Source organism: Podarcis muralis, chromosome 16 (genome assembly GCF_964188315.1).
Source record: "Podarcis muralis chromosome 16, rPodMur119.hap1.1, whole genome shotgun sequence".
In the NCBI taxonomy this organism is placed as follows: Eukaryota; Metazoa; Chordata; class Lepidosauria; order Squamata; family Lacertidae; genus Podarcis; species Podarcis muralis.
Window position 1 is genome coordinate 3,436,412 of NC_135670.1, and position 13,111 is coordinate 3,449,522.

The 13,111-nt window shown below is 48.1% G+C and overlaps 1 protein-coding gene across 4 annotated transcripts in view; it reads right to left on the bottom strand.

The window, feature by feature from the left end:
* Positions 1–729: 729 nt before the first annotated feature.
* Positions 730–13,111, bottom strand: part of CERS2 (ceramide synthase 2) — a 53,002-nt gene continuing 40,620 nt past the window's right edge. For all 4 annotated transcript variants that reach the window (XM_028709400.2, XM_028709402.2, XM_028709401.2 and 1 more), the window contains exons 3-11: positions 12,257–12,374; positions 10,455–10,573; positions 9,905–9,962; positions 9,740–9,790; positions 8,737–8,829; positions 7,572–7,700; positions 6,408–6,514; positions 5,847–6,000; positions 730–2,942 (exon numbers count right to left, since the gene is read on the bottom strand). In XM_028709400.2, coding sequence (XP_028565233.2) covers positions 2,781–2,942; positions 5,847–6,000; positions 6,408–6,514; positions 7,572–7,700; positions 8,737–8,829; positions 9,740–9,790; positions 9,905–9,962; positions 10,455–10,573; positions 12,257–12,374 — 991 coding nt within the window. In that variant the 3' untranslated portion in view covers positions 730–2,780. The remainder of the gene's footprint in view (positions 2,943–5,846; positions 6,001–6,407; positions 6,515–7,571; positions 7,701–8,736; positions 8,830–9,739; positions 9,791–9,904; positions 9,963–10,454; positions 10,574–12,256; positions 12,375–13,111) is intronic.

A 13,111-nucleotide genomic window follows, 5' to 3' on the forward strand; every position in this document is an offset into this window, starting at 1 on the left:
GAGGAAGTCTATATTGATTTCTAAGTTCTTAAGGGTGCTTAATGGGACGCGGGTGGCACTGTGGGTTAAACCACAGAGCCTAGGACTTGCTGATCAGAAGGTCGGCGGTTCGAATCCCCGCAACGGGGTGAGTTCCCGTTGCTCGGTCCCTGCTCCTGCCAACCTAGCAGTTCGAAAGCACGTCAAAGTGCAAGTAGATAAATAGGTACCGCTCTGGCGGGAAGGTAAACGGTGTTTCCGTGCGCTGCTCTGGTTCGCCAGAAGCGTCTTAGTCATGCTGGCCACATGACCCGGAAGCTGAACGCCGGCTCCCTCGGCCAATAAAGCGAGATGAGTGCCGCAACCCCAGAGTCGGCCACGACTGGACCTAATGGTCAGGGGTCACTTTAAGCTTTAATGGTGTTTAGCCCTTGGGAGAACAGTCTAGCTTTAGCCTGACAGACTGTGGCTTATTATTGAAGCGGAGACCGGGGTGGGCGGGCGAAGGTTGGATGTACCCAACTGAATCTGGTTCACTCCAACAGGAATAAATTCTCTCGCTTGTCCCGTCTCACCCCAACTGTTTCCCAAAGCAATCCCAAAACATACGGCCACGTGCCCCCCTGCAGGGTTGGCGTTAAGAATTGCCCCACTAATTTATGCTGGAAGTGTTTGCAAACACCATTGTGCCATTTAAAAGCACCCATTGTTTTGTGAACTTTCCCAAAGGTAATCCAATCACCAGAAAAAAAATTTTTAACAGAAATTTATTAGTCTTATTTAGGTTTTAATATATTTTAACTTTTTTTCTTAAAAAAAAAAAAAAGAACACACATTTTGGTCTGAAGATAGGTTAATGGTCCTTTTTTGTAAACCTCCCCCTACCCCCCCCCCAAAAGCCCTAAGGCTAAGGCTAGGGAAAGAATAATTGCAATTTGATCCTACAGGTATAGCAGATATTTTTCAAAACTGTCTTTCTCTGGAGTTTTCATTCCAGCTAAAGCCAAAAGATTTTTCTTGTTTTGGTGCTTGAAAAACCTTATCTAATAAATTAAAACAAAAATCAGTGTCTCCCCCTCTGGGAGCGGTAAAAGGCAAGTAGACTACAGAAAAAGGGGTGTACCTCTGTGGGTGTGGTTTTTTTTAATAGGATGAGAAAAGGATTGTGGAGTTGGGGGCAAAAGGAAAGTATTACATTCCTAAGAGAAGGAACGCAGGGGAATAAAGTGAAATAGTGTGCATTGAATTAAATTCTCTACAGGAGGAAGGTGGTGCAGTTTAGAGAAAGCTCTTTTAAGAAAAGGAAAATAAAGACCATCACTGAGTTTTCAGCCTTCTGGCATCATTGACCTATCTGAATTAGCGTGCCGAAACATCTCCCCCACCCCAAACAAACTAAAATACCCAGGAAAAAAAGGTGAGTAAATCCTCCATGATCTCATCTGAACATGATCTCCAAAAAATTAAAACCCTCTACCTGTGATTCCCTCGCCTGTGGACTCACCGTAATCCAATCGCTTCTTTAATTAAATACTTTTTTTTGCAAATTAAAAACCTCTTCCTATTGGGCTGGGGGGGTCTGTAAAGGCAGAGGTCAAAACTCCAGGGCCTTACAAGTGTGTGGGGCACTGGACATACCTTGAGGACTAGAAGACGTCTATATCCATCTCCCTCTTGCCATTTGTTTCGCTGCAGCTAATAAAACAGAGCCAGGCTTTGCAAAGGAGTAATATGGCTTCTACGATAACCAAAAACGGATATCGAAAGGCTTTGGAGTTAAGGCAGGACCGGTGGTGGGACTCCTGGCCTGGTTTTGAAAAAGGTATCAAGACACAGTTGGGTAGATGTGCTCAGAGGAGACGGGAACCGTAGCGCTGCACCGACGGCGCCTGCTTGACTCAGTTTCCCAACTCTGGCAGAGCGAAGGCGCAGGGATTGTCCCCATAAGCGGCAAAGGGGAACTGGGGCGGAAACCCCAACCTTGCCCTCTGCTACAGCCCACCCGCTTGTACCCAAAATATTTGCTTTTTCCACACACACACACAAAAGGATTACTTGTGGAAAGAAAATATTTGTGTCCATGGTGTAAGATATAGCAGATCTGGGGGGGTGGGGGGGAAGGAGGCTTGATAGCTGAGCCCAGCTTTCCTGACATGTTTACAAGCAGGAGGGCCTTTGGCACGGGGAAAAGAGGCCTCGATGAGGACTAGACACTTGACAAGCGGAGTACTTTCCCCGCCAGTGTTGGTTCCTTTTGAGTGTGCTTGGAAGGGAAAAAAGACGTGTGTCTTTTCTGGGGTGGGGCGGAGAAGTTGCTCTCTGCTTGCCCAATTTTGTGGAGGGGTTTTGGGCGGGTGAGGAGGGGGTTGGCAACGTGTGAGGGGTCTCCGGGCTGCTTTCCAAGGTGGATTCAGGACAGGGGCTCAAGGAGGGAAGGGCAACCATGCTCCCCCAACTCTGCCGTTCTTCCCATACATAAAGGGTGCCGGGGAGAGAAAAACGAGCACTGTTTGCAAGCTCCAGAAAAGGGCCCCTCGCTTTGCCCCAAGGAAAAGCGGCGAGTGTCTCAGGATCCCGTCTTGAAATGAACCGGGCGATTCTTCGGGCACTTGGAGGGTCCAAGGATGGAGAGAGGAGCTGGTGGGGAGGCAGGGGCGGTGCTTCCAGCTGCAGCTCCACAGAGGAAGTTTTGTTTTCTTTTTGGCTTCAAAAATGAAAATAAAGATCTGGGTTCTGGTGGCAGACGGGAGTCCCCCCTGGAAGCGGAGGAGGCCTGGGTACCAAAAATGGACGTCGAGCGATCAATTGGTTTTCACCCGGTGGTTATTGTTCAATACGGGGTGCCCGTTGCTTAGGGGGCCGTTCTTTGTGGGTGCTGAGGCAGCTTTCTCTTCTTCCAACTCCTCTTCCTCCTCCCCGGTGCTGTCCGTCTCGTCACGGTCGCTGCGCTCGTCCTCCACCACCTGGAGGGGAGAGAAACCCAGGTCAGGAAACGAGAGACGACTCGGACACTTCCCTGGTCCTGGATGGGGCAACTGTGCCCCTGAAGGACCAGGTGCGCAGCCTGGGAGTCATTCTGGAGTCACAGCTGTCCATGGAGGCGCAGGTCAAATCTGTGTCCAGGGCAGCTGTCTATCAGCTCCATCTGGTACGCAGGATGAGACCCTACCTGCCTGCAGACTGCCTTGCCAGAGTGGTGCATGCTCTAGTTATCTCCTGCTTGGACTACTGCAACACGCTCTACGTGGGGCTGCCTTTGAAGGTGACCCGGAAACTGCAATTAATCCAGAATGCGGCAGCTAGACTGGGGACTGGGGGCGGCCGCAGAGACCACATAACACTTGTCTTGAAAGACCTACATTGGCTCCCAGTACGTTTCTGAGCACAATTCAAATTGTTGGTGCTGACCTTTAAAGTCCTAAATGGCCTCGGTCCAGTATAGCTGAAGGAGCATCTCCACCCCCATCGTTCTGCCCGGATACTGAGGTCCAGCTCCGAGGGCCTTCTCGGTGGTGACTCCCGCCCTGTGGAACGCCCTCCCACCAGATGTCAAAGAGAACAACAACTACCAAACTTTTAGAAAACTCCTGAAGGAAGCCCTATTTAGGGAAGCTTTTAATGTTTGATGTATTACTGTGTTTTAATATTTAGTTGGAAACCGCCCAGAGGGGCTGGGGAAGCCCAGCCAGACGGGCAGGGTATAAGTAATAAATTATTATTATTACTACGTAGGGCTTTTAAGGTGATCAGGAAGTTAATGCGTATCTGAAGAAGTGTGCATGCACATGAAAGCTTATACCCAGAACAAACCTAGTTGGTCTCCAAGGTGCTACTGGACAATTTCTTAATTTTATTTCGACTGCGTCAGACCAACACGGCTACCTACCTGAATCTAGGAAGTTAAGTGTGACCAAGAGACGGCGACAGCCGAGCAGGAAATTAAACGTGACCAAGAAATGGGAGTCTTTGGCCCTGGTGGTACTCCTGCTTTTGGAAATCCTTCCCCCGACACAGTCGTTAAAATCTTTTAGGTATACCAGGCTCGTTCCAACCCACCCACCAGAGATTTTAATCATTATTCATCGACTTTTAGTTGCTGTCTGTTCCCTGTGAGGTTATTATTATTATTTCCTGATGTTTTTAAGCTACCTTAAGGGCCAATTGGTGGGAGAGCCTTTTTGAAATGAAAATAACTTCTTAACTACATAATTCTGGAGATTAACCCTTCGCCCCCCTTTGCATTCCCGCTTTGAGAGGTGGAACTGGAAATATTCAATATTCAGAATCTGATTTAGCTTTCCAAAGGGTGCTGGTTTTTTTTAAAGTTACTTTTATTCACTGTAATTTATTCACGTCTTGCCTTTCCTGAGTGCAGAATGCGATGGGCTTGCAATGAAACTTTAAAGTGCAGCGGAAGAAAATAAAACCTACAAGCAGCTTTTAAAATCAATCTGATGGGTAATCGGGCAGCCTGCGGCAATTAAAAGCCACTCACGGCCTGAAACGGCTTTTCTTATAACGGAAGTGTCGAGGGTAAGCCATCCAGCAGATCTTTTCCACATAAAATCCCAAGTTCTAACCCACAAAAATTGCTTCTGGGCGCGGCAGAATCTAGCATCCTGAACAACTCCGCTTCCGTTGCCAGGAAGAGGAAAACATGAAAGTAAGTTGCTAGCCCTCATGAAGACAAGAATAGGGTTTATAAATTTTTTGGCTCCACAGGACAGGTCCTTATCAGGGTTGGCCTCCTGGACAAATTGACAGGTGGGCAGGCCCATCCACCTGGTGCTGTAATGGCGTCAGGTGATTCAGAACCCCATAGCCCATAATTGGGACTTCAAACCACCACTAGGGCATGACCAAAAGGGAGTTTCGGCCCTTAGAAATGAGTGCTTGAGTTTTTATTTTTCCTCATCCCTCCTTGTACCTTTCCCCTTGTATGTTGTTGGGGATTTTTTAAAGACTGTAGGCCTTCAGGTAGGTACTGTCTTGATTGTACGTAAGCCGCCTCCCCCCATGGGAGCCTTTTCGACTAAAGAGTTGGGTGCAATTGCTCCAAGCAAGTAATAAATCATGGGTGGGCAAACTAAGGCCCAGGGGCCAGATGCGGCCCAATCGCCTTCTAAATCTGGTTTGTGGACAGTCCGGGAATCAGCATGTTTTTACATGAGTAGAATGTGCCCTTTTATTTATAATGCATCTCTGAGTTATTTGTGGGGCATAGGAATTTGTTCATTTTCCCCCTTCAAAATACAGTCCTGCCCCCCACAAGCTCTGAGGGACAGTGGACCGGACCCCTGCTGAAAAAGTTTGCTGACCTTTGTAATAAATCAATAAGGAAGGGCTTTTGTTCTGAATCTTGCCAAATTGGCAGGGTTTAACTGCAGCTCATCCGTAGCCAGCGCAGGACTGAACCCCACCCACCAGAGTGGCATCAGCTACTGGGCCAATAGCTTGGAGAAAAAGATGTCATTGGCCCAAGTGGAATCATGACGGGCCAAAAGTGGCCTACAGGTTGCCGACCCCGGGGTTAGGAAGACCAGGGTTCAAAATCCCCATTTGGCCATGAAGCTCACTGGATGTGACCTGACGGTCTCTTAGCTTGGCCTACCTTTCAGGGTTGTTGTGGAGAATATGGAAAGTCGGAGAACCACGCAAGTAAGCTACCTCGAGTCCCTTTGAGGAAAAGTGGGACAGCAATAAATAGATATATTTTAAACACAGACTTGCCCTCTGGGTTGGTTGGTTGGTTGGTTTGTCTCTCTCTCAAACACCAAAAAATGAGTTGGTTTTCTTTTATACCTCCTACTAGACAAAACACGAATTGGGGAAGGGTACCAAACCCACCCCCCTAAAACCCAACTTGCCTTTCCAGTTATGAATTTCTGGGCCATCCGGATAATGAGGTACGCCCAAAATATGTGCAGGGACTGCAAAATCACCATCATGAGGTTGAAGAAATAGTAGCCGAAGAAAGCTGGGTATATTTCCAAGGGGTACACCATGGTGCAATGCAGGATCCTATAAAATTCAACATAAGGAATCAGATCAAGAAAAATCAGAATACAGAAACCACATTGGTAGTTTACCCCCTCGCAGAGCTACAATTCCCAGCACCCTTAAACTACAATTCCCAGGGTTCTTTGGGGGTAAACCAGGGGATTTAAATGCCCTTTTAAGGAACAGCATGGGTGTGGCCTAATAGCAACTGGCAGATTATATTCCCCTATGAACTGGCCCACATTTATTCATTCATCCTGTATTGCAGAGGGTTGGACTGAATAACCCTTGGGGTCCCTTTTGCCACTCTATACTCTTTTGTGATTCTGTTCGCCCCCTTCCGCCCATTCTCTCTCTCCCAACAGCTTCTCAACAGGCAGGTGTTCAACAGGTAAACCTCAGTCACACGCCGCGCACGTAACTCTCACCAGAACGGAAGGATGACGAGTCGCGTGACGATGAAGATGGTGGCAAAGACGATGAAGATGTTGTTGGACATGTTCTTCCAGCCTGCGTAGTTGAACATTTTCGCCGACTGCAGAGACACAGTAAAAGGAGGAGGGAGGCAATATTTACTGGCAGCCCTGAGCTCAGGGATAGGGACCGGCAGCAAGAGACGGAAGATGCTCTGGCTATGAAGAGCATGACGGAGCATCTCCTTCTCGTGGGCAGGATGTGGTCCGTGGGGGTCCCTCTACCTGTCTCCCGGGGGTCTCTCCAAGGGCCGGATTTAGGTTTGATGAGGCCCTCAGCTACTGAAGGTAATGGGGCCCTTTATATGCCCAGCTGTTCTTTGTCAGCAACAAATGGTCACTTTTTTTGTGTTGAATATATGCTATATGGCAATTTATGGGCCTAATAGGTATCTAAAACCATTTGCACATCACAAAATATGTATTTTATCGAAGTAATTGTTGAAAAGTCCATGCAGAATGCAAACTCCATGCAGAATGAAGGCACCATATATATACAAATGAGCAAACCAGTGATATTTTAGAGAGCAGGCTAGCATCATAGGAGCCTACACAACACAAAACACTCTTGCTGTATGTAGGCTTTATTTTATTAGTTTTTTATCTTATATTTTGGAAATGTACGTCCAGTTTTTCCCCCCTTTAAATTTTTTTGGGGCCCCCAAGAGAGTGGAGCCCTAAGCTGTAGTTTGTTTAGCTTATACGTAAATCTGGCACTGGTCTCTCCCCACACCACACACTTCCCTGGACCTGTTCCACCCCCTAAGTGCCCCCCCCCCCTCGGCTGAGAAGTGTCCTTGACTACTTGGGAGGACAGACCAGGGAGCAGAAACCAGCCGACAAAATCGAAGCCAATTGCTCTTGCAGCGGCTCTGTTACGGGTTTCAGGCAGAGATTATTCCCAGTCCTACCTGGAAATGCAACTGGGACCTTCTGCGTGCAAAGCGGGTGCTCTAACCACTGAGCCCCACAGCCCTTCCCAGACATGCCGCCATTTAATTATATGTTTTTAAGAAGCGACGACCGCACGCAGCACAAGGCGTCCGGAATGGGGGGAGTCCCTAAGTTGAGTCGGACCCCTGGGCTTGAGCAAGGGAAGAAGGGGTCCCAATCCCTCACCTCCAGCAAGTAGTCCGAGGAGTCATGCAGGGCCATGATGAGAGTCCCGGCCCGGATGTAGTTGGTGTACCAGGAGAAGCTAATCAGGACGATGGTCGCTACGTGGTGGATGACCTGTTCCTTGAAGTCCTGCCCAAAAGCAAAAAATCAGCCAAAGCGTAACAGAAAATACCTATTTCCCTAGAAATCTTTTCAGGCTGTTTCATATATTTTCTTTTACAGTAAGTTAACTTAGATCACTGTTACTACAGACCAGTTTTTTTCAATTCTGAATTGAGACAAGTTTGGATTTAACTGTATTATTATTATTATTATTATTATTATTATTATTATTATTTTATTGCTCTCTTTATATGTTACTGAGCTTTTAACACTACACCGAATGCAATGTTGTTAACATTTAACACTTGTGTTCTCCTGAGCCTCTCTGAGCTCAAAATTCACTGTCACAGAAGGAGTATACAGTGGTACCTCGGAAGTCAAATGGAATCTGTTCCGGAAGTCCGTTCGACTTCCAAAACATTCGGAAACCAAGGCGCGGCTTGTGATTGGCTGCAGGAAGTTCCTGCAGCCAATCGGAAGCCCTGTCAGACGTTCAGCTTCCAAAAGAACGTTCCAAAACCAGAACAGTCACTTCCGGGTTTGCAGCGTTCGGGAGCCAAAACGTTCGAGAACTAGGCTGTTCGAAAACCAAGGTACGACTGTATGAACATTTTATATCTGTCTGCGTTGAAACCCTAGGTAGGGCTGATGCCTCTCTGCTGCTAAATTGAATTTTTTTGTGTGTGTATTTAGACCTGTTGTTTCTGAGAGGGCCAGTTGCTTTAAACTGATTTTTCATATTGTGTCTCGATTTCAACAGGTTTAAGTTCTCCTGAGTACCACGTTGAAGGGGTTGGTCTGGATGACCCCCAGTCCCCCTTCCACCTCCACCATCTGATTTTTCTTTCATATACTTTCCCCCCACTTATTTTTTAGCTATCCTGGAAGTTTAATTATAACACTCAACCTTATGCTGCCATGAACCTGCAGTGATAATATGTGTATATATATTTAACTTTGTTGAATCTAAAAAAATAAGATCAACTTCCACTGATCAACTGCAGATCCAGCAGCAAAGGTCAGACGCCGTCTGCGCTCCCCATGAGCCAAGCATTCGACTCACCTTCCTCTTCACGTCCGAGGCGATGCTGAACAACAGGGACCAGTAAAACGAGAGCTCAATCATGTAATACCAGTACTGGGATGGCAGCAGGTTCTGGAGAAGGGAGGGAGAAAAACCCCTCAAATATATCCAGGTCGTTCCACGTCCTCAGCCAACATTTTTTAAAAACCCAGTTTTGTGGTCTCCCCATCCCAGGGAACTATAAGAACACAAGGAATGTCCTGCTGAATCAGACCAGAGGGACCACCTCTCCTGTTCTTCCGGAGCGCTTTCTTTTCCTCTGCCGTCCTCATCCCTCCCTTCCTTTTGTGTCGTGCCGCCTTTGACGGCAAGCTTCATTTATTTAAAAGCATTTTTCGCCGCCTGATGTTTCACAGTATCTCTAAGCAGTCGACTGCAGCGGAAGGATATCGGTCATCTCAATCTCGCTACCCCCCCCCCCTTTATAGTTATGTGCTCCTTATTTCATGGTGTATTGTAGATATTTGTGGATTTTCTTGTTTGTTTTTTATATAAAAAAAGAAAAATCCAAAGGTTGTGTATATATAATTTCTAATGCACACACCACATGAACAGACAGGGCTGTTGTCCCTGCTCAAGTTGCTCGCGAACCCTGCCTACCCCCCACCAACCCCCCTACCCCATTGCCAACCCCCAACCCGTGATTTTACACCTCTCCAAGCTGTCCCCTCGCAGCTGCATCAGGCCCACATTCTCACAGCTCTGTCAAGCTCTCTGCACATCCTCAGAGACACTCTGTGTGTTCCCCCAACCAGCTTTATTCAAACCTCTGCTGTTGTTTAAAACCACCATTTCTCTTTTAAATCCTCCCTGATTTCATGCAACTCCAGGATGGTGACGCCGCACTACAACTCCCGCCCCCCAACAAAGGCTGCGTGATGACAGCCTTAGGTTTCTATATGTATATGAAGATATTCCCCCCAAAAATAAATATTATTATTTTTTAAAAAAGCAAAGGTTGCAGCGTAAAAACTTGGCTAACCTGTGTAGGGTATCCTTCCCAAACTAGCCTGAGGTTGTAGAACCAAGGTTTCTGCAAGTTCGGGAGACAAAGGATGAAAAGACAGGAGGCGGTTAAGCATCAGGAGGACTCGCAGAAAAGGAAACTCCCGTTTCCCGCCTAAGGTTGAGGAGGAAATGTACTCACGTCAGCTATGACGGCCGTGCCAGCAATGAAAGCAAGAAGGTAAAAGGTGAATCTCCAACTGGAAAAGGAAGCACAAAGTCTTGTTTCTCATCCCCTGAGCAAATGAAGCACACGTTCTCAGGCATGTCAAGAGTGCCACTGGGGGCGTGCGGAGGGCCTCTGACGTCTGCCAGGAGTGGAAGGGCGAGAGGCAAGGAGACAAACAGTAGGGGGAGCCAGAGAGCCAATGGCTTGGTTGTAAGGAAGACTCTGGCTACTAAATGTTTTGGACTTGTGCGGCTGTGACACTCGCAAAGGCAAACCGTCTGCCTGAATTTGCTACCCTCTAGGTGTTGCTGGGCACCCAGCTGCCATCGGACAGCATACCCAATGGTCAGGGGCATTGGGAACTGGTCTTCCAATGGATGTGGACTGTTTTGGCAGGCAGAGAGTGTGGAGGAAGGCTGGCCCAGCTGCTGACCCCTAATCCAGCGATGCTTTTGCAGATGGGAAAGTGTGCATGGGGCTGGGGCAAGCCTGCTATTCACCCCAGCTGCACCTGCAGGCCTACCTGGCCTCCCGAAATTTCTTGAGCAAGCTGGGCCGGTCCTGATTGCGCCGCCGGCGGAACCAGCGCTCGACCTGGCGGGGGGTGCAGCCGCTTTTCTTCGAGAGGCCCTCGATGTCTGCCTGCAGGGGCAGAAGAAGGAAAAAGAGGGCCCAGTCAGAGGGAGGAGAGAGAGCTTAGGGAAGAAAGCCGCTGAAATGCAGACAGCAGCAACATTTGCTTTGCTTTGCCATTTCTACCTTGAGACACTAGATTTCTAAGTGCGTGGATCTCATGCCTTCTTCCCAGAAAAAGCCGTTGGTTTTGATGAAAGCTTCCAACTGGGGGTCCTGCCTTGGGAAATGGCCTCTCTAGTTGCAACATCAGCCTGGCAAAGACTTCTCTTGATTTGAAGATGTGCTGGTTTTTAATGCTTAAGAACTCAACTGACCCAATGCAGTTTCCAAGCTATTTTCCTGCTGGAGTTTGGCAGCCCTTTGATTCCCCCATTTTTATATTTTATACGGTTGGCTTTGGGTCACCATGTCCTGAATCTCAAGAAGGGGACATTTCCAGGCCAAGAATTCCAGGGATGAACCCGAGATCTTCTGCAGCCAAATTTATGCCACTGGGATGACGATTTTAGGGGAACTGCAGGGGTGAGCACACCCCAAGTGCAACAGAGGAACCTCACCCTGGGAAAACCACCTTCCATTCAACAGGGGGAAAGAATCCCGCCCTCCTGCTGCTGAAAACACCGGTTTCTCCCAGCCCTGCCTGGAGATGCCCACTGGGACCGGGGACTTTCTGCGCTCTACCAGTGAGCTACGGCCTGTCCCCACCTCCATCCAGACTGAAGCAGCAGCAGCGATGCAAGAAGGCACAGATTTGGCTCAGGGGCTGCCAGCTGGCAAAGGCATACAGGAGATGGAAACCTTTTTGCTCTTGTTTATAGGCTTAATTACCCAGATGCACCAACTGGGACTTCAGAGCATATGTCCACAACAAGTATTGGCACGGGCCGTGCGGTGCCAGCAACAAGCCAATTGATTTTTCATCTGGAGGCCTTGATGGGAGAAAAGGGGAGCCAGAGGCTTGGGCCATCAGCTCTGGCAGAAGACCAGCTCCATTAAGTGCCTCCTGACCCAGGACTTGTTCTATGCCAGCTGGTCACTGCAAGAGTTACTATTAAAAAAGTGGTGCCTGAGCGTGTTTTTCCTCTGCCCTCCCTGTCCCTTCTTCCTTGTGTGCCGTGTATTTTTTTCTTTTCCATGACTGTGGGCAGGGACTGTTTTGTTTTAATTGACTGGACACTGGGAGCCTCTTTCTGGCTGAAGAGCGTTGGGTACAAGTGCTCTAAATGAGAGAGCTGAAAGAAACATTTTCCATGTCTCCGGGTAGAGGGCGACCTTCGAGTCTCCTCTGTGAAAACCTCCTCTCAATACCCCCGCCACACAGGAAACCTTTGTTCCCTTTACAGAGCTAAAATTCCCAGAGTTCTCTATGTTTTTAGAAGGTTCCTGTTTTTATCTGTAAGCTGCCTTGAGTCCCGTCAGGGAAAAAGGAAGGGTACAAATTATTGTTATTATCCTTATTAGGGATGGATCATTAAACCGCTCTGGGAATTGTAGCTCTGTAATGGTACATCAATCTTCTAACCACTCTCAGTTCCCAAACTGACAAACTACAGTTCACAAACTACAGTTCCCAGGATTCTTTGAGAGGAAGTAATGTCTGCTTAAAGCAGAATCATAATATTTAAATGTATGATACAAAGAACATCTCCACTTCCTTCCTCTCAAACATGACTTCCCTGGCCAAGTTACCTGTTTGGGGTGTTTACAGGACGTCGTATAAAATTTCTCTAGGACGGGATTCGGAGTGGCTTTTAACCGCACTTTCTCCTTGACGTTCAAAAGACCTGCTAGCGGAGTTGCCACGTATCTGGGGTGGGGGGGAGAAGGGAACAACGGAAAGGGAAGAGAGGGGACGAAAGAAAAGAAACACGACGTTAGGATTCTGCAGCAGTTTCCGGGGCCAAAACAGAAACGGCCGTTAAATTTTACGGACTTCTGCAGCAAACCAGGGCTTCCTTTGAGGAAGGTCTGAGCGCCGAAACCATCAGATACAGCACAAATTCACGGAGTGATACGGAAGGGGGGGGCATGTCTTCTTCACCCCTTCCGCCGGTCACCAGAGGGTCCGAGACGATGACCTCAAGGGCACCCGGCCCTACATGGACCCTTCAGCCCCCCCACTGTTACACAAGCACCGATTTTCTTGCTTTTGGTGCCAATCTGTTTAATTTCCCTAGGACTCCATGACACCTTCACTGTCCACCATAATCCCTCAAGCGAGGTGTCACGTACACACAGGAAGACCCTAATCCCGTCAAATCACTCTGCCAAGCCTTTCCTCCGGGCAATGCCAGGTGACAGACTACGCATACATGGACCATTGTCTTCTCATCACCAGTACTCAGGATGTGCTTATCTGCGCATATCTCCAGCTCTGCATATTCCCCCCTCCCTCCTCCATATGTTAATCCTGTGTAACCCAACCTCTTCTTAATGTATTCATGATGTAACTGTGACAATTTTGGCACTGTATCTTGGGACATGGAAGGAAGTTTTAAAAGTTCACGTCACCCCTTCCCCGCTGTTCAATCTCGCCTTGAACCT